Here is a 26,530-nt window from a genome sequence, read left to right on the forward strand (position 1 = left end):
ATTCTCAGTTCAGCCAAAAGGTAATTTTCCACTGAAATGAACAATAATAGAAGAAGAAACGGGGAAACGTCGAGGTTCAGGTTGAATATTTAACACCTATGAAGGGGTAAACCTGTCGGGGCTCGGTCTGAGGTCGACGTGTTGGGAAATGAAGAGAGAGGCTGACTTTCCGGACACCTACAGGCCAGACGCTCACCTCAGGAGCTGCAGCTCCAATAACACAAAGCAGGCTGCCACAAACATGCACCCCCAGCTTTGACAAGCAAAACAGATCACAACAACCGGCGGTGCTTCGGCAGATATAAAACATTCCTTCCAGAGCTTCCAGAGGAAATGTTTAAGGTTAACTGGTGTTTTTCTCTTTTAAATTGAGCCTTAAACCCGCTACGTTCCCAGAGGAAAGATAACAGGCGTTCTGGCTCCGCGTCGCACCGTGAGACCGGTTCGAGGACGCCCGTTGTCATGGCGACCAGGGACCACCTGCGATAAAAGTTTTCATTAAGATCGTTCTGATATAATGTTCTGGGTTATTTTGATTTATTTTGAACCAACATGCCTTAAAATATCGTTCAACCTAATAATTAGCTGTTTCCCAACTTTTCCAACGAGCTTGTTTTACTACAAGCTCTTGGTTTTTCACATTTTTACGTGTATTGGATGAACTGGAGACGCACATGGTTGCACCTATTTGTTGAGATTCAATGATGGTGGATTTCTTGCTAAATGGTTGTGAAACACCAAATCCGTGAAGTTCAGCGTGATTCTGCCTGTTTGCCCCGTTGCAGATCACAGGGTCTGGTGGTTGCCAACCTTCTTGCTTCAGAGCCCCCGGGAGTCTAGAGACCCCGTCTCCAGCAAAGCCAAACGCTGGCAGACACAAGCACTGGGCTGCTCTATATTCCAGAGTGACTTTTCACCAGAGCAGTCAGAGTCCCGGCTCCCACCGTGATCAGTGATCTCTGTCACCACCCATGTGACTCCAAAGTGGGAATCACTGAGATGTACCAACGGTTGAAAGTTTCTGACGCGTTAAGAATGAGGCAGGAATCCTGTAAGACTAGTTCCCACTAATCGTACCCTATTTATCCGATCATTGACCAATTACTTTTTTCAGTAAAGACAAGAAATAACAATTAGTATCTGAGTGTATTTAGTAGTTTGAATCCCCGTTACTGTGGCTGGCAGGGATTGTTCTGTCTGCTGCTTTGAAAGGAGGTTGATTGAGTCATTTTGGAGTTTTTACATGCCGAGGTTCTTTACTGACTATGGAGATTGTTCAAACCAGGGGTGTCCAACACGTTTTACTTCAGGAGCCACAGTCAGCCCAGCCTTGAGTGGGCCGAGCCGGTAAAATAGTGCCATAATAACCTTTAAATTTAAACCAGTGGTGTCAAACATAAGACCTCATCAGTGATGCTGCCATGAAAGCTAAAAGTCACAGACGCCTGAAAGCCGAGCTGTCAGGAGGAGTTTGTAAAAACACCCCAAATGCAGCAGCTTCAGGTCTTTGTTTATTTTATTTGATATTTCACTGTATTTTACTGACTGAGAAGGTTATGTTCTCATCTGCATGTATTTATTTATTTATTGGTTTGTATATATGTATGTATTTTACCAAGTTTTCGCAAAACCTACTCACCCAAATTGCATGAAATCTTCAGGGATGATTTGTCGTCATCTGAGGACCAATCGATTAGATTTTGGGTTGTTAACGGCTCAACCTTTCTGAATAAATCCCAAAAAACAACAACAAATGTCCCGTACGAAGTGGATGAGAGAGGCATCTCACGGAGGATATCAAGGGAGATCAGAGTCCGTTGCCATGGAGACGCTTCCTGCTCAGTGTTTCACAGTGATGTAGCTACCTGACCGAGCTAGTTAGCATCGATATGAGCTAATGGCTAACCTGCTAGCGATGCTAACTGGGTTGCAAAAACAAATGTGGCGTTGGCGAAGGTCAGCGCTCTACCGAGTGTAGCTCTAGTTAAAGTTGGCTTCATGTTGGGATTGTAGTCCTTCTCTGTAGTACTTGTTGGGTTTTATTAAGATATAGACATTTTCATCTGGCATCGTGTTGTATAGCGTACGTCACAACAAAGGAAAACCTTTAAATTAAAGGTTATTATGGTAAAATAGCTCGTGTTCATGGCAGCATCGCCACATCCCAGCTTGTGTCTCAGCTTCGTGGCGTGTTCGTTACCATCTTCTCTGGGGTTGGAGCCTCTTGCAGGTTTTATGTTTAAATCAAATCTTCAGCTTCAAGGCTACAGAGCTCCATAAATGTTCTTTGTTATTGTCACAGTTGCCAGCTTGATAAATTAAGCTAAAGCAGTGCAACTCTTACATCTGCTCCTTAAAATAAATTGATGAATGGATCCCAGAATCGTCCGTTTGATGGTTGTGACTGCAGCAGGTCTGCAGCAGGTCTGCAGCAGGTCTGCAGCAGGTCTGCAGCTGGTCTGCAGCAGGTCTACAGCAGGTCTGCAGCAGGTCTGCAGCAGGTCTGCAGCTGGTCTGCAGCAGGTCTGCAGCAGGTCTGCAGCAGGTCTGCAGCCCAACATTCATTCAAAGGAAAGTTGATCGTCTCTTTGCTTCTCGTTTCTTATTTAGAAGAATGGAAGTGAGAGAACGTGGACACAAAGGCGCACCACCTAACACTGGCATGGTTCTTCATCTTGTTCGACCTTAACAAAGGTTCCAATTAAGGCCGTGGAGTCATTACTTCTGCCGGGCCTCAGTCCATGACTCAGCATCGTGGTTTGAATGTGTGACTCAGGGTTTTATCTCGTTCACTCTCGTTCACCTTTTCGTTCTCCTCTTTTGTGTCTCAGTCAGACACGGTGGCGGCCGGTGATACTTTTCTCTGGTGGGGTCTTCATTATTATTCAATTTCTGTCGATGTTAACTTCATTTAAATAGTTTGTTTATTAACCACATTACAACAGTCTGGCCTTTGTTAGATTGAGAGAAGCTCCGAGTGAAAAAACCTTAGAATTCTTGTAAATGGCTCGTGAACAGAGACACTTATCAAGACTCTTTTATTAACATACTTGTAAACAAATAGAAGCAGAAGCTTCATTAGTCCCCTTTAGAAAATGAATGTGTTTTGTTGCTGCTTTACTGGAAATGACAGTTAATCTGAGTTTAGGGAAAACAAAAGGTTTATCAGCACATCAATACATCAATACATCTTTCAAAGCATTTTAAAAGGCTTTGAAAATCTAAACATTAACAAACCTGGACACATTTACAAAACTCTCTACACAGTTCAGTTTGTGTGCATTAAAACATAACGACACTGGAGAGGGTCGAACTCATCCTGCAACTTTTGGTTCAAACAGTAAATTAGAAGAGAAGTGACAGAGTTAATAATCAGAGACTCACCGCCTGTTGTCTTCGTCTCAACATCTCATAGAAACAGAACAAACCAGAGCTGACTTTAAGCCAATCACTGAGCAGCTCTGGCTCCAAGTCTGGACATGAAATGACACTGATTGGTTTAATCTGATGTCAGTGCGCCCTCTATTGGCCAGCCGCCGCTGGGCAGACAGATTAACTGCCGCTGAGCTTTGACATTTTAGACACATTCAGATAGTTTCCTCCCCTCAGTGTCACCTGTTTTTCCAAATATCACACAGTCTGGTGTGAGGAATCAGACATTAAGACATTTGTCCGTTAACCTTCTGTTGATCCGTCCATTTGTTTATCAGCGATGAGATTTTGGCCGCAGCCGGGGTGATAATGCATTCCTCTGCTGTGCTCTGGCTTTTATCACACTCGCCTGTGCCAAGGGGCTGTAATTATTTCCCGGGACAAGTTGACATATTTATTGAAGTGTTGGTGTTGGTGGTGGGGGTCGGGGGTCGGGGGTGGGGGGCTTTACTCGCTCACAAGGGTAATGTGTTGTTTACCGCCGCTGTGCTTCAGAAAATCTGAAAAAACAAACAAAAGTGTAGGTTTTGGCTGAGGGGGAAGACAAAATTGAGATGAAATGAGGGGATGGAAAGAAGACGTCTGATGCCAGGTAGCCTGCATTCACCACGAGCCAAATCCCACCGTGACAAAAAGGCATTCGTCCGTGAAGAAAAAGTGAATTTAAAGCTCTGGATTTCTAGATTTACACGTTTTGGCTTGTTCTGCGAAGCCAAGCAGCCTTGTTTTTCCAGGAAGTCTACATAATTAATACCACGATGTACAAATGTTTGGTCTCTGTCGAATGCAGAGTGTTAGGGGGGGGGGGGGGGAGAGAGAGAGAGAGAGAGAGAGAGAGAGAGAGGGAGAGAGGGAGAGAGAGAGAGAGAGGGAGAGAGGGAGAGAGAGGGAGAGAGGGAGAGAGAGAGAGAGAGGGAGAGAGAGAGAGAGAGGGAGAGAGGGAGAGAGAGGGAGAGAGGGAGAGAGAGAGAGCAAAGTGGCTCCAGGCCGTTTTTATGTTTTGAAATTAAACGCTTGTCTGAGACTGAAGAGGGGTGCGTAGGGAATACTAATTAAATCCCCCAAATCCCGCCGCCTCTTTAATGCAGTCTTCTTTTCCAGTTGATTATCTTCGTTAACAAAAACAAAAAACTAATTGGGACCCTGAAGTGTGTATACTCTCACCCGTCACTGCTGTAATCGTGTCGATGTTCCTGATCTAGAATCACAAACCCAAACGCCTGGAAACACGTTAGGTGAGACTATTCTGTTGCAGCAGCTCCGGGACTGAGAGAACGTTGGTTGCAGCAGCTCCAGGATTGAGAGAACGTTGGTTGCGGCGGTCCAGGATTGAGAGAACGTTGGTTGAAGCAGCTCCAGGATTGAGAGAACGTTGGTTGCGGCAGCTCCAGGATTGAGAGAACGTTGGTTGCGGCGGTCCAGGATTGAGAGAACGTTGGTTGCAGCAGCTCCGGGATTGAGAGAACGTTGGTTGCAGCAGCTCCAGGATTGAGAGAACGTTGGTTGCAGCAGCTCCAGGATTGAGAGAACGTTGGTTGCGGCGGTCCAGGATTGAGAGAACGTTGGTTGCAGCAGCTCCGGGATTGAGAGAACGTTGGTTGCAGCAGCTCCAGGATTGAGAGAACGTTGTTTGCAGCAGCTCCAGGATTGAGAGAACGTTGGTTGCGGCAGCTCCAGGATTGAGAGAACGTTGGTTGCGGCGGTCCAGGATTGAGAGAACGTTGGTTGCGGCAGCTCCAGGATTGAGAGAACGTTGGTTGCAGCAGCTCCAGGATTGAGAGAACGTTGGTTGCAGCAGCTCCGGGATTGAGAGAACGTTGGTTGAAGCAGCTCCAGGATTGAGAGAACGTTGGTTGCAGCAGCTCCAGGATTGAGAGAACGTTGGTTGCGGCGGTCCAGGATTGAGAGAACGTTGGTTGCAGCAGCTCCGGGATTGAGAGAACGTTGGTTGCAGCAGCTCCAGGATTGAGAGAACGTTGTTTGCAGCAGCTCCAGGATTAAGAGAACGTTGGTTGCGGCAGCTCCAGGATTGAGAGAACGTTGGTTGCAGCAGCTCCGGGACTGAGAGAACGTTGGTTGAAGCAGCTCCAGGATTGAGAGAACGTTGGTTGCAGCAGCTCCAGGATTGAGAGAACGTTGGTTGCGGCGGTCCAGGATTGAGAGAACGTTGGTTGCGGCGGTCCAGGATTGAGAGAACGTTGGTTGCGGCAGCTCCAGGATTGAGAGAACGTTGGTTGCGGCGGTCCAGGATTGAGAGAACGTTGGTTGCAGCAGCTCCAGGATTGAGAGAACGTTGGTTGCAGCAGCTCCAGGATTGAGAGAACGTTGGTTGCAGCAGCTCCAGGATTGAGAGAACGTTGGTTGCGGCGGTCCAGGATTGAGAGAACGTTGGTTGCAGCAGCTCCAGGATTGAGAGAACGTTGGTTGCAGCAGCTCCAGGATTGAGAGAACGTTGGTTGCAGCAGCTCCGGCGGCTCCTGTCAACAAGCCGTGATGGCTCATGGACAGATGGGTTCCCCCCACAGGGCCTATTTCGCTGAAGCTCGGCTGTAATTTTCCTCCCCGCATGGTAAATGGAGTGCATTTATACCGAGTCGTTAATGCTGAAGCTCTTGGCGAAGCCTCACATTTACCCACGACATGCTGCTCCCCGCCCCAGCTGCTGCCGCCGCCCGGCATGCGAACACGCTGTGTAATAGCTTTAAAAAAAAAGAGGGAGCAGCTTCTCTCCGGAGAGTCCCCTGTCATGGATTTTCATTTTATTTCTGTCTCTTTACTCACAACCATCCAGGAGCCCCCCCCAGGAGCCCCCCCCTCTTTTTCTCTTCCCCCCACTTCCTGCTTTTGTTTGCCAAGTACCTGGAGTTTCCCTCAGCCTGTGTCGTTGGTCTTCCTCTCCCTCTTGCTTGACCCTCCCATCCCCCCCTCCCTCCCTGCATCCCTCCCTCCCTCCATCCATCCCTCCATCCCCCCATCCATCCCTTCTTCCCTCCATCAATCCATCCATCCATCCCTCTCTCCCTCTCTCCCTCACTCCATCCCTCCACCCATCCCTTCATCAATCCATCCATCCATCCATCCCTCCCTCTCTCCCTCACTCCATCCCTCCCTCCATCCTTCCCTCCATCAATCCATCCCTCCCTCCCTCCCTCTCTCCCTCACTCCATCCCTCCATCCATCCTCCCTCCATCAATCCATCCATCCATCCATCCCTCCCTCCCTCCCTCCCTCACTCCATCCCTCTATCCCTCTATCCCTCCCTCCACCAGAAGTTGGATTCATGAACTGGAGAAAATCCCTTTAGCAAAGAGAGAACATACACCTTTCGTTTATCTTTTAACACATTAATCTCCTGGTTTGTTTCCATAAATCCCGATGAAGAGTCGACCCGGATGAAGACGGATCAGATAAAGAGTGAAAGTTGTAGAGTGTCAGGAAAACATTTCAGTCGATCGTAGCTCATGTTGGATTCTGCTGAACTCTGAGAGTCTGAAGGGATCAGGACGTCTCTTGGCTCTGGACTGTGTGACCCGGGGGTGGAAGTGATGGATGGAGGTAAATGAAGGAGTTTCCAAGCATCAGATAAACATGAGGAGTTTCGAGTTTTGGCCAGTTGTGATGAAGGAAACAGCTGAAGAAGGTTTTACTGCTTGAAATGTGACCAGACGTGAGAAAAGAGCACCGCTCGTCCTTTCCTCCTCTTCTAAAAGTCTTTTCTCTCTCAGCATCTTTCCTGTTCAATCTCCCTCACAAAGTTCCTGCCTCCATTCCCGCCGGCCTCACCCGGCACGTCGGCGAGCAGGTAAAAAAATAATTACCCAGCTGTCAATCTCCAGCGGCTCCTTCAGCTTGATTTTGGAGAATAGAAAAGCCACCGTGTCGTTCCCACTTCAAGAAAACTCATCTGCAGCGGGGAGAGATTTCTTTTGTCTGGGAGTGGCAAAGCCTCCAAACCCAGTGAAATAATACAACGTCTGGCAGGTCCGTCTCTCCTGTGGCTGCCGGGCCTTCCCAACGCTGGAGTGAACGCTTCACGCTTCACGCTTCAGGCTTCAGGCTTCACGCTTCACGCTTCACGCTTCAGGCTTCAGGCTTCACGCTTCAGGCTTCACGCTTCAGGCTTCAGGCTTCACGCTTCACGCTTCAGGCTTCACGCTTCAGGCTTCACGCTTCAGGCTTCAGGCTTCACGCTTCACGCTTCAGGCTTCAGGCTTCACGCTTCAGGCTTCACGCTTCAGGCTTCAGGCTTCAGGCTTCAGGCTTCACGCTTCAGGCTTCACGCTTCAGGCTTCAGGCTTCAGGCTTCAGGCTTCAGGCTGAGGCTGCTGACAGCTCGTGGCCGACGAGGAAACTTCAGAAGTCTCTGCTCCAGAGGCCACGTTCACTCGGCGACACTCTCAAGTAAAAAAGGAAAACTGTGGGCGCGTCGTGGGGGACTAACTACAATGGTGCTCAGCGCTACTGGAAAGGCAAGTTTGCAAAAGCGGCTCCCAAGGTGAAGCTTTTTGAAATCTTGTGGAAATGTGGGAAAACGCAACTTTTTGAAAACGCTCAGGAGAATCTCAGGAGGAAAGCAGAGTTCTGCTTCCTGTCAACACAACAACAACTGCAGGGTTTTATTGGCAACAACCCAAATGTGCCGTGAACATGAATTATGCAGATGTTAATGCAGATGTTAATGCTTGTAGAAAATACATTCCTTTCAAGTGCAAAAAGTGAAACTGTGAAATGAATACGGAATTAATCCAAAACAATAAATTGGTTATCCTGGAGTTTGTAAAAAAAGAATTTGCCTCTTACATACATGGGTCCTGGGGGGGGCTGGAGCTAATGCTAACTGACATTAGGTGAAGGCAACGCGGAGCGGTCGTCTGTCCAACATGGGGTTAACACAAAGTAACACAAAGTAACACACAGTAACACACAGTAACACAAAGTAACACACAGTAACACGAAGTAACACACAGTAACACACAGTAACACAAAGTAACACACAGTAACACAAAGTAACACAAAGTAACACACAGTAACACACAGTAACACACAGTAACACAAAGTAACACACAGTAACACAAAGTAACACACAGTAACACAAAGTAACACAAAGTAACACACAGTAACACAAAGTAACACACAGTAACACAAAGTAACACAAAGTAACACACAGTAACACAAAGTAACACACAGTAACACAAAGTAACACGAATAGATAAATCAATCCATTAATTCTAAATTTAAATAAATAAATAAATAAATAAACAAATAAATAAATAAAGTAATTGTAGTAACAATCCTGTAAGCTTTATAATTTATTAAAAAACAGGCTTAAGTAAGTCAGTGTTTATATCAAATATCAGGGAATCTGCTGGAAATCCTTCAGTTTACAGTCGCTGTGTTTGTAGAACGTTTCTCTTTCTCTGAATTTGCCTTCAATATGTGTCCAATTCAATCATCTCTCTGTACCTGGTATCGTCCAGTCAGACTCTGTATGAAGGGACACGATGTGTGCCGGTCTAAGAAACTGAGAAAAAGAGAAGTCATTCCCGTGTCTATTACTTGGTGTCAGTTATGAGTTTTGTTGCCTGTAACGGAGACTTTCCATCTGCAACGTGAAAACCCATCAGGAGGGAATAACAAAGCAGCGCGGCAACATCTGAGCTGTACAATAAAACTGAGCAGGGACTCCAAACCTAATAAGCAGTTTCATGACAACAACTTTTACCAGTTAAACTTTGCCGAGTTTGAACGAGTGGATGACAGAGTGTATTTACCGTATCAACTGAAAACTATTGTTTTTACATTTTTGGAAAAGGATCGCTGTACACATTCAAAGGCCAGAAAACACGAGGTTGTTTGCATGTCTGGCCACTAGTAGGTGCTGACCTGTACCTCCACGTGCATGTGTAGTGACCGTACACTTTATTGAAGAAGCACTAACAGTACAAACTCCTTTGTTACTGGAACCTTATGGACCGTAATGAAAATGTCCATTTTGTCTGGCGACATGGCGAGCAGAGCCTCTCCAGAGGGATTAGAAACAGCACACTTTGATTTTCATATTCACACATGCATTCTAGTGGATTGTTATTACTGTGACTGTCAAAATAAAAGTCCCAGGAGAATATGGACTGGGAGTCATGACACTTTGGAGGAAACATTGTTCTCAGGCCAAGTTTACACGTAACCGGGTATTTAAGAACTGTGATATTTCTCTGTGTTTGGGTCTTGATTCCTGAAAACTCAGTGGACATTTTGAAAAACTCGTTTGCATCTAAAGTAGGTGGAGATTTACGTCACAAATGGTGACGCTGTGTTTTTTCCAGGATTCTGATTGGCTGTCATGGCTTCATGCCTCTCGTTACACTGCCCCCTACAGGTCTGGCAGCTCATAGTAGCTCTGAACCAGGTGGACACGTGGGTCCATGTCAATGAAGATTTGTTTTGTGAACGTTTTATAAAAAAACCCAGGTATGTGCAAACATGGCCTTATTGCCCATCTACTGAGCATGTGCAGAACTATTTAGTATGGCTGTAGTGCACATGGGCAGTATCAGCGTTTCTACATGGAGGCGGAGCGTTTTCAAAAAGTAAAATTTTCACACCCAAACCCAGCGAAAGTTTATATTTAAATGTGTTGCCATGTCACTTGAGTCTTCAGTCATGGTCGTTTCCTCTGTACTGCACATGCCTGTTTTCTCCTGGTGCTTTGACGTCGTCCTACAGTCCAGATCTACGCTTGTGAGGTTCATAGGTGACGGTTTGTTTCCTGTAACAGTAGAACTCTTCCACCTCTGAGCTTAAGTTTCCTTCAGGTTCTTCGCCCACGCTTGGCCATGTGGAGGGATTGTTGGGTTTTTCTTTGTCGAAGCACTATGAGATGGATATGCTGGGACTTGGTACGATATGAAAAAAAAAAGCTGAATTGAATTTAAAAGGCCTGTCTTTGTGTTCACCTTGTGGCTGTTCAGGAGTCAGCTGTGGTCGTTTCCAGCTCTCTGCCAACTCTAAATTCATAAAGTCTGCATAGAAAAACAAATGAATAAATGGATGTACTTTCTCTGATTGAAAAACTCGATTTTCTATATTTTCCCTGGCGTGGAGGTCACCTCACTGGCTTTTCATCAGAACCGTGTTAAAGACTTCCTCTGACCTGGATGAGAAACTGGATCGCAGAAAGTCCGTCCTAAATGTTGCACTGCGACTTTGCCTGACCCTGACGGGGCTGTTCTCCTCGGCCACAACAACATCCTCCGCTTGTTGTTTTGTCAGCTCAGGACACGGTGATGGCCGCTTACATCAGCTGGAAGGTCGTCCATCTTCCTGTGAGGCAGCGCTTCTGATAACAGGACTGACTGACTGGCGGCGTCTTTGTTTCTGGAAGGTCAAGAGAGGACGTTTGTGAAATCACTACTTCATATTTTCCTCTTAATGTCCATTCAGATTAAATTCAAACGGCCTTAGATTTGTTCTTGAATGCGCTCATTCATTTATTTAACCTCGATACCTTAGAGAATTAAGAGCTGGATTTGCCTGAGGGGATAAAGATACTTGACGATGATGGGAAATCACTTGCTGGCATGTTAAAATAGAAAATAACCAAGTAAATGGAGGCGAAGGGGGATTAAGTACCGACATCTTCCCGACAGGGACAATTTGAGAAACACTCTGAAGCCATTAATCATCAGTCTGTTTGCCAAGTTTAAAGTGATCGAGTCACTTAAATGGTTCCCAACTGGTTTATTAATAGGTGAAGTTGTGTTCCTCGCTTTCTGTTCGTCCATACCAAACTTCGGTTTATATTTGACGCAGTTAAAAGGCTTTTAGTTTACCTGAAGCAAGGTGAAAGTGCTTTAAACAAGATATCTCCATGCTTGTTTGAGGAGCTGTAAAGAAAAAAAAAAAACACAAACAAGCAAAGAGGGAAGGAATAACTCTGCTCTGATTTTAGTTCTGCTTTAAAGTTCTCTGTCATCTCTACAGCCGTGTTATTTGGCTTCTGGAGAAGGAAAATTAATTTGTCATCAAGATGTTTACAGGTAGAAATAAGCTTCGTCTTTATTCAGCTATGGATTATTGTTGAGCTAAATTTACCTGGAGATGGTAAATGTCTCTGTTGTTGAAAACAATAGAACTATTGTTATATAATAGCTCCATTACATAGTTAATTATCTGATCTTCATTATTCCATTAAGTGAAGGCTTCCAGTTTTCCAGCTCTTCCTCTTGAAGCGACATGGTAAAGGCGGACCTCAGGGCTCGACACACGGACCACTGGCATTTCCTTATGCTCCCGTTTACACAAAGTTTTCAAGTGGAAACACAAAGAGAAAACTTTTGTTTGTCAGTGAAGGAAGAAACAAGCTCCGGATGGAATAGGCCGCTTGCACAAGATTTACAAAACAAAACCACCAGGTACAAAAAGTAAAGGAGGGCCGGACAGGTACTACCAACACAGAGGGAAACCCGCGAAGCGGCAGGACCTGATCTAAACAAAGCAGATGGATTAAAGAAAAGACGACATGAGGGTGAAGTCGTCTCTGGTCATTCCAACAGAGATTCATCAGTCAGTCTCAGATGTGCAGGGAAGGTTTTTACTTTGTTAAGTGAGCAGCAGTTTTCTCTCTGCCGACTCGTGGACACAGAGATTACTTTGCTTCAGTGATTCCTTCAAGTCTTTAGCAGCTCATACCGTCTCTTCACTGTCCGCTTGGCTGAGCCTCCATTTTCAGGGGCGTGGCCACAGAAATAGACGATGTCCAAAGTAAAGGCTGATTGAAAGTACACGGATTGTCTTCTTCGTTCTGATGCGTTGCTGCTAACGACGGAACTCCAAAGGTTCCAGCTCAGATCAGATCAACTTTAATGACCCGTTCATGCAGAAAACTAGAAACTTCCAAACGTTTGATTTACTTGTGTGGTAGCTTCGTTTGGCTGGCTGCTTCTCAACGTCTCACAATGTCCCCAGGCAGACATCTTTTCCCCTGATTGGAATGAAAACTATTTTTATTTTAACTCAGAAATGTAGAATGTGTTTCAGCCGGTCTGATCTGATGATAAATATATAAAGAAGTCTTTAAACCTGCTTCATCCAGTTTTACTGGGATCGGCTCCGGTTGTCAACCTGATTAAATGAAAGAAAAAGGGATTCTACCGAATGCAATTTAGAGACTTTGATTAGATTCCTGACCAACGTTTTGCTTCTTTGACCATCTCCTCTTTATTTTACACTCCTTAACCCTCTGCCCCCACATTTCTCGTCACTTTCCTCCCTCAACTGTGTCTTCTCTAGTCGTCCACTCAGAAAGACAGACACAGAGGTGGACAAATGGTGCAGCAGGAAGAGAACCAGACAGAAAGACACCTGATTTATGTCCCGTTTTAATTTCCCTGATTGGATTATGGAAGCAGGACACGTTTTGGCTGTGGGCGTCGACTCTGAGTCAGACAAAGAATACTTAATTTCCTGTTTAGAAAAGCGTTGTACCGGCGTCCAATGTGCTCGAACCAACATGAGATGTTGTCTCTTCCGAGGTTCAGTCAGCAGCCAAACGCAGAAAGTTTTGCTCTAATTAAATCTGAGCTCCATTATTTACCTTCCCGGGGCGGTGCTGCTCACGTTCCAGTCCCGGGGTTGGCAGTTTGACCCTGAAGCCAGAGTTCCTCCCAGTGGTGTGCGAGCCCGGCAGCCATCTTTACTGGTGTGAGAGCGCTTGTGGATGTAAAGTCTCTTCTGGATCAAATAAGAGCTCGTTAAACTGAGCTGTGCCACTGTTTGGACCTCGGCAGGTCTTTCTGTGTCAAACACATTTTACTTCTGGTTCTATGTACAGACCATCGTCTTGAGTGGGCCGGACTGGTAAAATAGTGCTATAATAACCTTAAAATCTCAACATAAAGCCCATTTTAATGAAACCTGGTGTCAGAAAATCCTCTTCTACACCTGTTCTATCATGACCCTGATGTCTGACTGGTCACGTTATACTGTAGATATACAGTCGTTCACCCAGGGTGGCAGTGATTCTTTGGGAGTGGAGGGTAAAACCTGTGTTAGGATTTTAGACATTTTTCATTTCAGGGTTTGTTGTGAGTGGAATTTAAAAACAACTTCAAAAAATTCAAAAGAAAGGCAGAATTCTGATAGAAAGCCTCTAACGAGCACAAGAACAGTCATTCTTTTATTGTCTATGGATGTAAGTAGTGCTTCACAATTACTTTCTATTATTTGAAAAACTTTAGACATTCGTCCCAAAAATTCTACATGGTGTAAATATAGAATGTGAGAGAGGTGGTTGGTTAAAGCTGCTTCTCACACACTTTTCCAAAATGCTCCGTCTCCGTCTCTGTCTCCGTCTCGACGGCGGAAAATGTCCCTTTTATGAGATGCTGCTGCTCATGTGCACCACGACTGTAGTTAGTAGTTCTGCACATGCTCAGTAGCTGGACGATAAGAACAACGTTTCCTCCAGAGTGTCGTGGCTCCCAGTCCATGTTCTCCTGGGACTTGGTACTTTTATTTTGACAGTCACCGTAATAACAATCCAACTTGGTCTGTCCACTAGAATGTCTGTGTTCTACCGTTGTTAATGTTTAGAATGTATTGCTCTCTGCTGCATGTGTGTGTGTGTTTGTGTGGTGTCATTACAAGAAACACAGCGCCAACTCGTGGCCTGGCATACTAACTACATCGTTTGTATGTTTTTTTGCTGTTTCCATGGAAACGGTCCTCATTTTCAAAGTGTTGCTGTTTGAACACAAAACTTTTCTGATCCAAAAAGGAAAAAGCCCAAATGTGTTTTGAAGGCTGAAGTCGCCCGCCGCATGAAGCCTCAATGAGGAGCTCGTCCTGCACGTGGTCGCTGGTCCAACGCCCGCTCTCATCTTCCACAGAGAAAGCCTGCGGCTGCACCGGGGTGGCGTACGTCTGCTAATCGATTTTTAAGTTGAAGATGCCTTTCCTTCGTTTCAAAGGGAAGTTAACAAACAGAAGCAGCTGGTGTGTTGCTGATGTTGAACTCCCGCATGCAGGGAATTGAATAAATGTCCCGCAATATGAGACGTCTGACTTAATTATATGAGAATTAGGTATCTAGCTCTGATTCCTTCAGTCCTTTTCAATGAAATGAAATCTGCTGTAATTAAAGTAATTTCTATGGATATCGTGTTGAAAAAGTAATCAAAATGCTAATTCGTTTTGACGAATCCTGGCTCTGATGCTGAATAAGAGCTTCCAGGTAATGATTGATGTGTTGTGAGGTAATGGATTCATGGCTTTGTTGAAATGTTGGTTCCCACTTTTGTTGACCAGCGTTTTCTCAGCAACACGGCGAAGCTCAGCGAAAAGAAACAAACAAAATCATCAGTCTGCGTGTCTCTAAGGAGAGATTTAATGATTCGGTGGTTCGTGTCGCTCCAGGATTAATTGTCGGGACGTGAACAAACGAGTGAATGTGAAATGGTATTACTTCTCCGATGTTTCATTTAAATGTTCAGAGAGGAAACGCTGCCCGGAGAGAGCAGAGTGTTCGACGTCTCAGTCAACTCAGCACAAGGCCTCACACAGTTACTGCAGATTGGCTCTCATGGCTCCAGTAAATTGAAAGTAAGTCGTGGCGGCGGCTGCAGATGAAACGTGTTGTTATTCCTCCTTTCTGCAGCGGCGTGACGGTTCAGAGTCACGACAATAACAATCCAACTGCATGGCCTGTCCCGACCAATTCTCTGCTGCGTGTGTGTGTGTGTGTGTGTGGTTTCATTACAAAAACAAACAACAGCACCCGCTAGTGGCCGGACATGAAAACGACAACGTTTCAGTGTTCCTGCAAGTTTCCATATAAACAAACTTCGTTTTCAAAACCGTGTAAACGCGAAAACTTCTTTGGAGAAACATTTTCATTCCTCCTTGGGAGCCGTTAGAGAAAAGTTGCCTTTACAGAATAAGAGCGGTCCGCGCATCAAGCCCTGAGGTACACCTTTACAAGGCAAGCTGCCAGAGGAACGTGAAATTCATCAGTTCAAATCAAGATATAAAAAAATAGTATGGTCAAAATACCAGAAGGAGGAAATGGGTACTTGATTACTAATGGGTGTTACAAAGTGATGTATACTTTAATACTTTAATGGTCAGATCTAGCTAATGATGAAGTCTATTGTTGTTATTACTATTATACTATTGCCGTTGTTATTATTGTTATTATTGTTATTGGTATCATTATTTTTATCATTATGGTTGTTATTATTGTAAGAGGATATAACATGTAATTCAGTTAACAAGAAATAACTAAGTGATTATATTGTATTAGTAATATCTTACATTATCTAATAGACTATATGTCTTGGCTGTTTTTGTTGTTGTTTTATTTTCTGTTTTATTTTAACAGTGTTATTGTAGCAGCCACATTATCGTTATTATTTAAGTTTATGAACAGGGGTGGGAGATAATAAGCTTGTCTTCTTCCCACTCCTTTTCGAGCTAGAGTGTTGATATTAGTTTTTCTTTTATTGTATTTTTTTCTGTCTTTCATGCCTGTGTTGTGTACCTCGAAATAAATATGGAAATGAAATGAATGAAAATGAAACATGTGGAAAACTGGATGCGTTCACTTAATTGTGCTTTTGAAATCACTTGAAATGTCCCGTAGACGAGGCCTCCGCCTCCTGTTTTCACAGATTAACCTTGAAAACAGAAAGTAATGTTTGAGTTCCTCCTCCCCGGCGAGCAAAGCTGAGTACTTGCGTGACACGTTCACTGACAGAGGAGCTACACCACGCTTCGGATTTATTCTTTTGATTTGATGCTTTGCCAAATTAAACAAACATCGAAATGGGGAAATTTTAAGAGCTGCGATAGATCCTAGTCTTGTGTAGCTGTGAGCCGCGGCCACGGCTCTTAAGAGTAGTTATAACCTCGTCCTGCTGTTCAGCAGGAGCTCGTGGTAATACTGCTAATCCTGCTGCAACATCGTCTGGACAAGTTTGTGGTTAAAAGCGACTCTGATGATCCCCAGCCAGCACATCTGTCTGTCATAGTTGAAATGACTTATTACTACTTATTACTACTACTTAAATATGTGAACATCTAGTGTATTTTTCCCCTTCAAACACATGGAGTCACCTGGAATCTTGCATGTTTTAAAGCTTCATGACGTCGCGCTGTCACAGTTTGGTGATCTGATCCACATTTCTTGGCATAAAAAAACATTGAAAGTCCCAGAAAAAACTGTTTCATGTTGTTTTGCTTTGAAAAACTTGTTCCCACAGAAATGCTTCAAGTTATTGCAGTGAAAATATTTCTTTTTTGGGGGGGGGGGGGGGGGGGGGGGGGGGGGTTGTTACCACAGAAAGTGACTAATGGTCACTAGTTGTGTCGTTTCTGTCAGACAATTTCCCACAAAACAAAGTCATGTCGACGCAGTGAGGAGAATTACACAGGAACCTTATGATAATTTGTCATAAAATTGAGATTGAATGTAAAAATCATCTAAACGGATTAAAATGAAAAGAAAAAGAATAAAGGAAAGTTAAAGACTCGTTCTCACTTTAAAAAGCAGATTGGTAGTATTTGTTGTGCTTGCCACTCTGAATGCTGCTTGTTCTCCTTTTCATAAGATTTCTTATGATACTTGTGTTTTTTTGTTTTTTTTTAAAAGTGATGCTAATTTGGAAACTTTCATGTGTAAAATTGCTTTAAACGTTTAGAAACTGCTGATATTACATGATAAGAATTGAATAAAGACCCTTGTAGTTGCTGGAAATTTCTTGAAAACAGCTTCCAAGGTGGAACGTTTTGAAAACGCTCTTACGCCGTCTTCGTGGAAATGGCTGACTTTTTGAAAACTCTGACTCTGTCTCCATGGCAACTGAGTAAAACATACGTTTTTGAAAACGCTCTTACTCCATCTCCATGGAAACTGGGTAAGATGCAACTTTTTGAAAACACGACCGCTCTGTCTCCATGGAAATGGTAGAATGCAACTTTTTGAAAATGTTCTGACTTTGTCTCCGTGGAAACAGGGGACAATTCAAGTTTTTGAAAATGCTACAACTCTGGCACCATGGAAACGGTAAAATGAAACTTTTTGAAAACGCTCCAACTCCATCTCCATGGAGACAAGGAAAAGGCAATTTTTTTGGAAAGCCTGCTTTAGTATATCATTCATCTGCACATGCTCAGTAGATGAACAGTGAGAACAAAGTTTCCTCCAGAGTGTCATGACTCCCAGTCCGGATTCTCCTGGACTTGGTACTTTTATTTTGACAGTCACTGTAATAACAATCCAACTTTGTCGTCTGTCCACTAGAATATCTGTGTTCTCCTGTTGTTTATGTTCATAGCGTCTTGTTGTCTGCTGCATGTTTGTGTGGTTTCATTCCAAAAACAAACAACAGCACCACCTGGTGGCCTGGCATGCTAAACCTTATCCTTTTCAGTCTTCCTGCCGTTTCCCTGTAAACGGACATTCGTTTCAGTAGGTTGCCTTATAAATGCAAAACGTTTCTGCTACGAAGCATTTCAACTTGAAGCGTTGCCATAGTTACTGCTGCTCTCTCCAGATGTTTCCCTCTTCCTCTATATGTTCTGGAAGCTGCTGAGCGCCGCTCGGTCTCTGGCGGTTTGTTGTGCTTGACGTTTATTTGCTCTTGCTGCTCGGGAGCTTTTGTACTGGAGATGCAGTTTGTGTTGGATGTCGTACATAAGATGTTATTTTTGGAGTGCGTGAGGCTGACTGCCGAAAGGGATAGAAATGCAGTAAAGCTGTGAGCCAAGTCTTGAGCCCCGGCGGGGGGAGACTTCCAGGGAATGCATTTGTTTGAGTGAAGTTCCCGAAAAGCTGATTTGACGTATTGATCAGTGGGTTTTGTGCCTCCAGAAATGATTTCCTGTCTCCGTGTGCATCATCTCCAATTCCCCGTCGAATAGAGGGCAGAAAGGTTTGAGAGTCTGAAAAAAAAGAAAGCCGGGTATGGATTTGACTCTCCAGATGGATATTCTCAGGCAGCCAGCGCCGCCGCCTCGATCCGGTCCGATGAAGACGAAGGCGAGTGGCTCAGCAGCAGCTCGGCGGGCCGTCACCCTCGGAGGCCCTTTGTTCTGACTCGGCTTGTTAGAGTCACTGACATCGCTTCAAGTCTTCATTTCAGGAATTTCCTAATTGCACATTCTTGCTCTTATTATGTCTTTGCCATAGGTCTGAATGAGGCTCGGCTCGATTCAGTGAAACATGGTGAATGTCATACTTTTAGCTTTTCATAATTAAAATATCTTTGTTCTGGTCTGTTGAACAGAACAAGCAGGAATTAGCTCCGGAAAAAAAAAGCTTGGGTCTGAACTTTGAATGCAGAGTGTATCCTGGGTCCTGAAAGCTATAAAAATGTTAATTCAAGTCACCAGGGCAGCTCAGCGTAACCCGACTCGCCACCTTTTCCTCTCTCCTCAGAGAAAAGCCAGAGGATTGAGTCCGTACTGACAGACAGCCGGAGTAAAATAATGTTAAATACACGTTATCTCCTTTTTAACCCCCCGTGACTGAACGTCGAGATCGTTTTCTTCATGGCTGTAGAATTGTCCAAGAAATGTGCAAAAAAAGGCGTTTTTATCCCAGATAACTTTTAATATCTGGCAGTTGTTCTAACGTAAGTGTGTATTTTGGACGCTGTTCAGAAGCTATTAGTTAGTTTATGATACATGATGGAGGATTTATGGCCGCGAGAAGTATCCACACCAAACCCTGCCTCAGATAAGACGAGTACCACTCACGATATGGCGAACAGAATACTGCAGAACTGTAAGCGGCAGCTTCAGGCCCCATTTTTAAGTGAAAACTTTTGTTGCGTTTTGGTTTCCCTTTTCACAACATCGGAGCCTGGAGTCACCGAAAACACAACTTTTTGAAAACAGCTTCCAAAGGGGAACTTTTTGAAAACGATCAGACTCCGTTTCCATGTAGATGCGAAAAACCCAACTTTTCTCAAACGATCTTACTCTGTCTCCATGGAAACGGGGGAAAGTGCAACTTTTTGGAAACAGTCCTACTCTGTTTCCGTGGAAACTGGAAAAATGATACTTTTCTGAAACGCTTATGTTTATTGCGTATTATATTTCTACTTGTGTGTGGTTTCGTTACAAAAACAACCGACAGCGCCAGCTTGTGGTCGGGCATGCTAACTACGTCGTTTTCAGTGTTCCTGCGTTTTCAAAACATTGCTGTGCAAACGGCAAAGTTTTCTGAAAAGAAAACGCAGAAGCAATACTTCTGAGTTGAAACAGGCCTTAAGAATCCCAGGCAGGCCTTTACTGACCTCTAAGGTTTGGTAGTAATCAAACAAACAAGATGTCCAGACATACATAAATACATAAATAAATAAATAAATAAATAAATAAATGAATGAATGAATGAATGAATGAATGAATGAATGAATGAATAAATAAATAATTTTTTTTAAATAAATTAATAAATAAATAAAAAAATAATAATAAATGAATGAATGAATGAATGAATGAATGAATGAATAAATAAATAATTTTTTTTAAATAAATTAATAAATAAATAAAAAAAAAATAATAAATGAATGAATGAATGAATGAATGAATGAATGAATAAATAAATAAAAAAAATAAAAAAAATTTAAATTAAATAAATTAAATAAATTAATAAATCAATAAATCAATAAATAAATAAATAAACACTCTCAATTGTATCACTTTGACCTTGTAAAACGATCTGAAACTGCAAAACTGGTTAAAAAGAAGCTCTACAGCTCAAATGATCCATACGTCTTTATTAGAATTAAGAGAAAAAAAAAGTTCTAATTACATGTTTCTATACAGATTCTGCATAAAAACCAATGCTGAGTCTGCATATAGTCCAATTCAGACTGAAAGTTCTCGTCCTAGTTTCTCACCACATCACTGTGCCTTCTCACCTATAGTGTGATCACGAGCCTTCTCACCTATAGTGTGATCACGGGCCTTCTCACCTATAGTGTGATCAGGGGCCTTCTCACCTATAGTGTGATCAGGAGCCTTCTCACCTATAGTGTGATCACGAGCCTTCTCACCTATAGTGTGATCACGGGCCTTCTCACCTATAGTGTGATCACGAGCCTTCTCACCTATAGTGTGATCAGGGGCCTTCTCACCTATAGTGTGATCACGAGCCTTCTCACCTATAGTGTGATCAGGGGCCTTCTCACCTATAGTGTGATCACGAGCCTTCTCACCTATAGTGTGATCAGGGGCCTTCTCACCTATAGTGTGATCACGAGCCTTCTCACCTATAGTGTGATCACGAGCCTTCTCACCTATAGTGTGATCAGGGGCCTTCTCACCTATAGTGTGATCACGAGCCTTCTCACCTATAGTGTGATCACGGGCCTTCTCACCTATAGTGTGATCAGGGGCCTTCTCACCTATAGTGTGATCACGAGCCTTCTCACCTATAGTGTGATCAGGAGCCTTCTCACCTATAGTGTGATCACGGGCCTTCTCACCTATAGTGTGATCACGAGCCTTCTCACCTATAGTGTGATCACGGGCCTTCTCACCTATAGTGTGATCACGAGCCTTCTCACCTATAGTGTGATCAGGAGCCTTCTCACCTATAGTGTGATCACGAGCCTTCTCACCTATAGTGTGATCACGAGCCTTCTCACCTATAGTGTGATCACGGGCCTTCTCACCTATAGTGTGATCACGAGCCTTCCACCTCCCAACATCCTCACACGCTCAGACAGGGAAGTCTCTAAATTTAGTCTTTGTCCTGCAGGGCGTCTTTTCAAACCGATTGGCTGCTTCACAGCCGCGGCTCTTCAAAGAGAGATTCACCTTCCTGTTCTGCTGCAGCCTGTTTAACTTTCTTCATTCTTGATGCTTCAGTCCTTTAAAGAAAACAAAAAAACCAAAACCAAACAGAGCCGGGGGGTGCAGGAGTTTGGATCCGAGAAAAGAAGTTGGGAAGAAAAGAGAAGGTTTGGACGATGGACGATAGATTCACTGACAAGACTTGTCATAAACTAATTTCTCCCCTTCAGTCTCAGAGATAGATTGTGTTCTCAACCCTGAACCTCATAATAGAAGCATGTGAGCAGACTAAAGTCAAAGTTTGTCAGAGTTTAATGTCGCTGCTGCTTTTTGAGAAAACACCATGAATCAGGTTGGAAAGTCCATATTAAAGTAATTTAGTACGAGAACACAGTGTCAGAATAGCTGTTCTAAAGCAGGCTTGTGTATTATGTTGTGTATTATGTTGTGTATTGGAGTCTGAAGAAAAAGGTGGATTATTTGTATTCCCTTTGCATTTGACCAAGTTCAAGTCCATTTATCCATCCATCTTCCTCACTGCTCCATCCAGCTCAGGGTCGGTACCTCCCGGACCAATCGCCAGTCCATCACAGGACACACACACACACACACACACACACACACACACACACACACACACACACACACACACACACACACACACACACACACACACACACACACACACACACACACACACACACACACACACACACACAGTACCATAACTGCTACTAGCAGCATTTGAACTGAGATGTTTCTTCGCCGTCCTCGACCTCTAAATTCTCCTGTTTCCTCTTCATTCCACACACATTCATCCGTTCACACTCACACCAATGGATGGCGCTCAATCCGTCCATTGGAAGCAGTTTGGGTGAGGCGGGGATTGAACCTGCAACCCTGCGATTGAAAGACGACCCGGTCTTGTGTTGACTTCCCAGTGACCGTGTCCAGCGGGACTGAGGCTCTGACCGCGGTCCACTTCGCTGTCGGGTCGTTTCTTCTGGAGACGTTTATAACGTCCGTCTCTACGCAGCAGGTCGTCTCTGTCTGAGCGGCAGTTTACGAAAATGGTTCAAGTGAAAACGCAGCGTTTTTCCTTTCTGGGGAAAAAATGGGCCGAAAAAAAAAGAATATGAGTATGTCTGTGTTTTCTCACGCCCCCGAGAGAGAGAGAGAGAGAGAGAGAGAGAGAGAGAGAGAGAGAGAGAGAGAGAGAGAGGGAGAGAGGGAGAAGCTTTTTTTAAAATGACCAGTGTCAGTGATGTGGAATGGAGTTAAAGTGTTTTTGTTTAGAAAAGTTCCCACCACATCGTTTGGAGCGCGTCAGACCACAAGCTGGCGCTGTTAGTTGTTCTTGAAATTCAAGAAAGTTGCGTTTTCCCTCCGTTTCTACCAAGACGGAGTCGACGCATTTTCCAAAAGTTCCACACGGGGAGCCGTTTTCCAAAAGTTGTGTTGTCGTGGCTACGAGCTGTTGTGTGAACAGACACTGAGGAGAAGCACCTTTGGAAAAGTGACTCATTTATAACATCCTGTCCTAAATACCTTCTTTAACTTCTGGATGACAGTCACCTGGAAATGATTAGATCGATTGATTTCATTCATAAAAAATAAAGAAGAAGAATGTCGGAGCACATTTGTGGCTCCAGGTTGTAAACATGCTTAATGCCGCGCAGCCTGAACGTAGCTTGACTTTATCTGTCGCACAATCGTTTCCTGTTGACTCAGGGTGGCGGCGACGCTTCATTTCAAAAGCAGCATGAGTGTTGATGTGCCGAGGCGTTTCCTCCGTAAGCACCTGGGAGTGATTACTGCAGTACATCTCTCACCTCTACACAGTTCTGTGTACTCAGTCCAGGTATCATGAAACACGACTGAACAGCAGTCTGGTTCAATATTTAGGAGGTAGAAGAAAAGCCGGTGTGATACTCTTGCATTGTTAAAAAGCGGCTCGGGGAGAATGTTGGGATTGGTGACATTTGAAAATGTCTTTCTAGTTTAAAGTGAGAGTCTGACAGCGTCAGCGTCAGTTTCAAAGACGAGGCGTTAATATTCATGTGAGTGTTCAGCCAAAGGTCCAACAAGAGGAGGGAGCAACAGTGAGCCGGGGGTCAAAGGTCAGAGGAGGGGAGAGGAGGGGAGGAGGTGAGGGGAGGAGAGAGGAGGTGAGAGGAGGTGAGAGGAGGAGAGAGGAGGTGAGAGGAGGTGAGAGGAGGAGAGAGGAGGTGAGAGGAGGAGAGGAGGTGAGAGGAGGAGAGAGGAGGCGAGAGGAGGTGAGAGGAGGAGAGGAGGAGAGAGGAGGGGAGAGGAGGTGAGAGGAGGTGAGAGGAGGGGAGAGGAGGTGAGAGGAGGGGAGGAGGTGAGGGGAGGAGAGAGGAGGAGAGAGGAGGGGAGAGGAGGTGAGAGGAGGTGAGAGGAGGTGAGAGGAGGAGAGAGGAGGTCAGAGGAGGGGAGGCGAGAGGAGGAGAGAGGAGGTGAGAGGAGGGGAGGAGGTGAGGGGAGGAGAGAGGAGGAGAGAGGAGGAGAGAGGAGATAAGAGGAGGGGAGAGGAGGGGAGGAGATAAGAGGAGGTGAGAGGAGGAGAGAGGAGGAGAGAGGAGATAAGAGGAGGGGAGAGGAGGGGAGGAGGTGAGGGGAGGAGAGAGGAGGAGAGGAGGTGAGAGGAGGAGAGAGGAGATAAGAGGAGGGGAGAGGAGGGGAGGAGGTGAGGGGAGGATAGAGGAGGAGAGAGGAGGAGAGGAGGTGAGAGGAGGTGAGGGGAGGTGAGGGGAGGAGAGAGGAGGTGAGAGGAGGGGAGAGGAGGGGAGAGGAGGAGAGGAGGTGAGAGGAGGGGAGAGGAGGAGAGGAGATAAGAGGAGGTGAGAGGAGGAGAGAGGAGGTGAGGGGAGGAGAGAGGAGGTGAGAGAAGGTGAGAGGAGGGGAGAGGAGGAGAGGAGGTGAGAGGAGGAGAGGAGGAGAGGAGGTGAGAGGAGGGGAGAGGAGGAGAGAGGAGGTGAGAGGAGGGGAGTAACTCTTGTCTTCTGTTTTCTTTACAGTCAACGCCTGGATGATGAGAGGGTTGTCAGGTGAGTACATCCATCCATCCATCCATCATTCATCATCCATCATCCATCATCCATCCATCCACCCATCCATCCATCCATCCATCCATCCATCCATCCATCCATCCATCCATCCATCCATCCATCTTCATGCTCTTACCCGCTGCGTACTGAGCATCACGCTCTCTCACGCCTCTCTAACGCTCCGCCTCTCTAACGCTCCGCCTCTCTATCGCTCCGCCTCTCTAACGCTCCGCCTCTCTATCGCTCCGCCTCTCTATCGCTCCGCCTCTCTAACGCTCCGCCTCTCTATTGCTCCGCCTCTCTAACGCTCCGCCTCTCTATCGCTCCGCCTCTCTATCGCTCCGCCTCTCTAATGCTCCGCCTCTCTAACGCTCCGCCTCTCTATCGCTCCGCCTCTCTAACGCTCCGCCTCTCCTCCGTCCTTCAGCCACCGACAGCTTCAACATGGAGGCCACGCCCCCGCGGCCCCACAAGGTCTGCAACGAGTCGCGCCTGCAGTGGGAGATGGAGGTGTGCGGCGAGGACTTCAAGCGGGACATGACTCACATAGATCCACTGTACTGGTGCAACCTCACACACTTCATCAGGTACGCTCACACGTCCTCACACGTCCTCACACGTCCTCACACGTCCTCAGGTTTTATTACTTTATTACTCTATTACCTTATTACTAACGTTGTGCTTGGTGATCCGACGGCTTCGGTTCTGGTCCAAACTGACGACTCACCGTCCTCAAGCTGAGCAAAGATAGAACGTTGTGGGGACTCTTTATACAAAATAAAATAGATGAAGCATTTATCCCTGGTACAGTCATGTCTTTATTGTAGTATTACAGTACATGCATACTGCAGTGTGTGAGTGATATTACTGTAAAGAGCAAAGCATTGTGGGAATATTGGAGGCCACTGCAGTTCAAGGCTTTTACTGTGAAAGGAGTAAACATGACAAATACACCAAATGTAGTAGAACTTTCTCTCAGTTTTTGGCAGTAAATATTTTACCGAATCTCAAACAATCTTGTTTTATACAAAGGATCCTTTAATTCTGAAAAGATTTTAAGGATGTTTTTTTTATCTCGATTTCCACCACTGGTCATGTCACCAAAACAGGTGATAGAAATCCTAGGATGTCATTTAAAATAAAAACGTTTTAAAATAAAGTAGATCATTTTAACTTAGTTTACAGCTCATGATGTGGAAAGTCATTCAGAAGATGTACCTCATAAAAGGTCTTTTTCTGGCCGTTGTACTTTATTCATCAGTGTGGAACACAAAATAAAACAAAATGGAAGCCAAATGTTTATTTCCATGAGATATTGTAAAAGCTTCAGGGAGCCTCTCCAGAGGAGCTGAGGAGCCTCATGTGGCTCCAGAGCTGCAGGCTGCTGCTCTCTGCCCCAGACCTTCTACCAGATCAACATCTGGGCAATAGAAACAGAATTCAACCTTTTATTGTGGTAACAGGAAGTGGCACCGAACGCTTTGAGCGTCATGGCGTCTGTGTATTTGACCCGCATGAGAAGTGACAGGAGGTTCCTCAGGTGCACTGAGGAACGTTCTGAGGAACGTTCTGAGGAAAACTAAAGCTTCAATCAGTTTTCTAGAATCTAGAAAATAATAGTTGAAATTAGCAAGTTAAAATCAAGGTCCTAAAATAAAGAAATAAAGCGACAGGATCTGTGTTTGCAGATAAATCTAAGTCTGTTTGTTTCCACTTTCAATGGAGTGAAATGTTTCTAAAGAAGATTCATTCCTTCTCTTCTTTTGTTATACAGATTGTTCTTATAGGGACTCTTATTGATGACTCATCGTTCAAACAAGTTACAGAACAACCAAAACGTGTTTATTGAGGTAATTCTATAAAGATAATTCTCTCACTATGAACAGCACGACTGTCACTAAACTGCTGCGGTCCGATTTCCAGTTGTGTTTCTGAGCTTGTTTGGCACAAATAGAGGAAACTCACATTTTCCTGAAATGAGTTGCCTGCAGCAGGATTCACTACTGCAGTATTCACTACAGCAGGATTCACTACTGCAGGATTCACTACAGCAGGATTCACTACTGCAGGATTCACTACAGCAGGATTCACTACTGCAGGATTCACTACAGCAGGATTCACTACTGCAGGATTCACTACTGCAGGATTCACTACTGCAGGATTCACTACAGCAGGATTCACTACTGCAGGATCACTACTGCAGGATTCACTACTGCAGGATTCACTACAGCAGG

General features: G+C 44.8%; 1 protein-coding gene across 1 annotated transcript in view; it reads left to right on the forward strand.

The window, feature by feature from the left end:
• LOC308125626 (receptor activity-modifying protein 3) overlaps positions 1–26,530 on the forward strand; it is a 45,153-nt gene that overhangs the window by 7,017 nt on the left and 11,606 nt on the right. The window contains exons 3-4 of the mRNA XM_080489521.1: positions 24,267–24,296; positions 24,724–24,883. Coding sequence (XP_080345647.1) covers positions 24,267–24,296; positions 24,724–24,883 — 190 coding nt within the window. The remainder of the gene's footprint in view (positions 1–24,266; positions 24,297–24,723; positions 24,884–26,530) is intronic.

The sequence above is a fragment of the Lipophrys pholis genome (assembly GCF_963383615.2).
Source record: "Lipophrys pholis genome assembly, chromosome: 20".
NCBI classification, from domain to species: Eukaryota; Metazoa; Chordata; class Actinopteri; order Blenniiformes; family Blenniidae; genus Lipophrys; species Lipophrys pholis.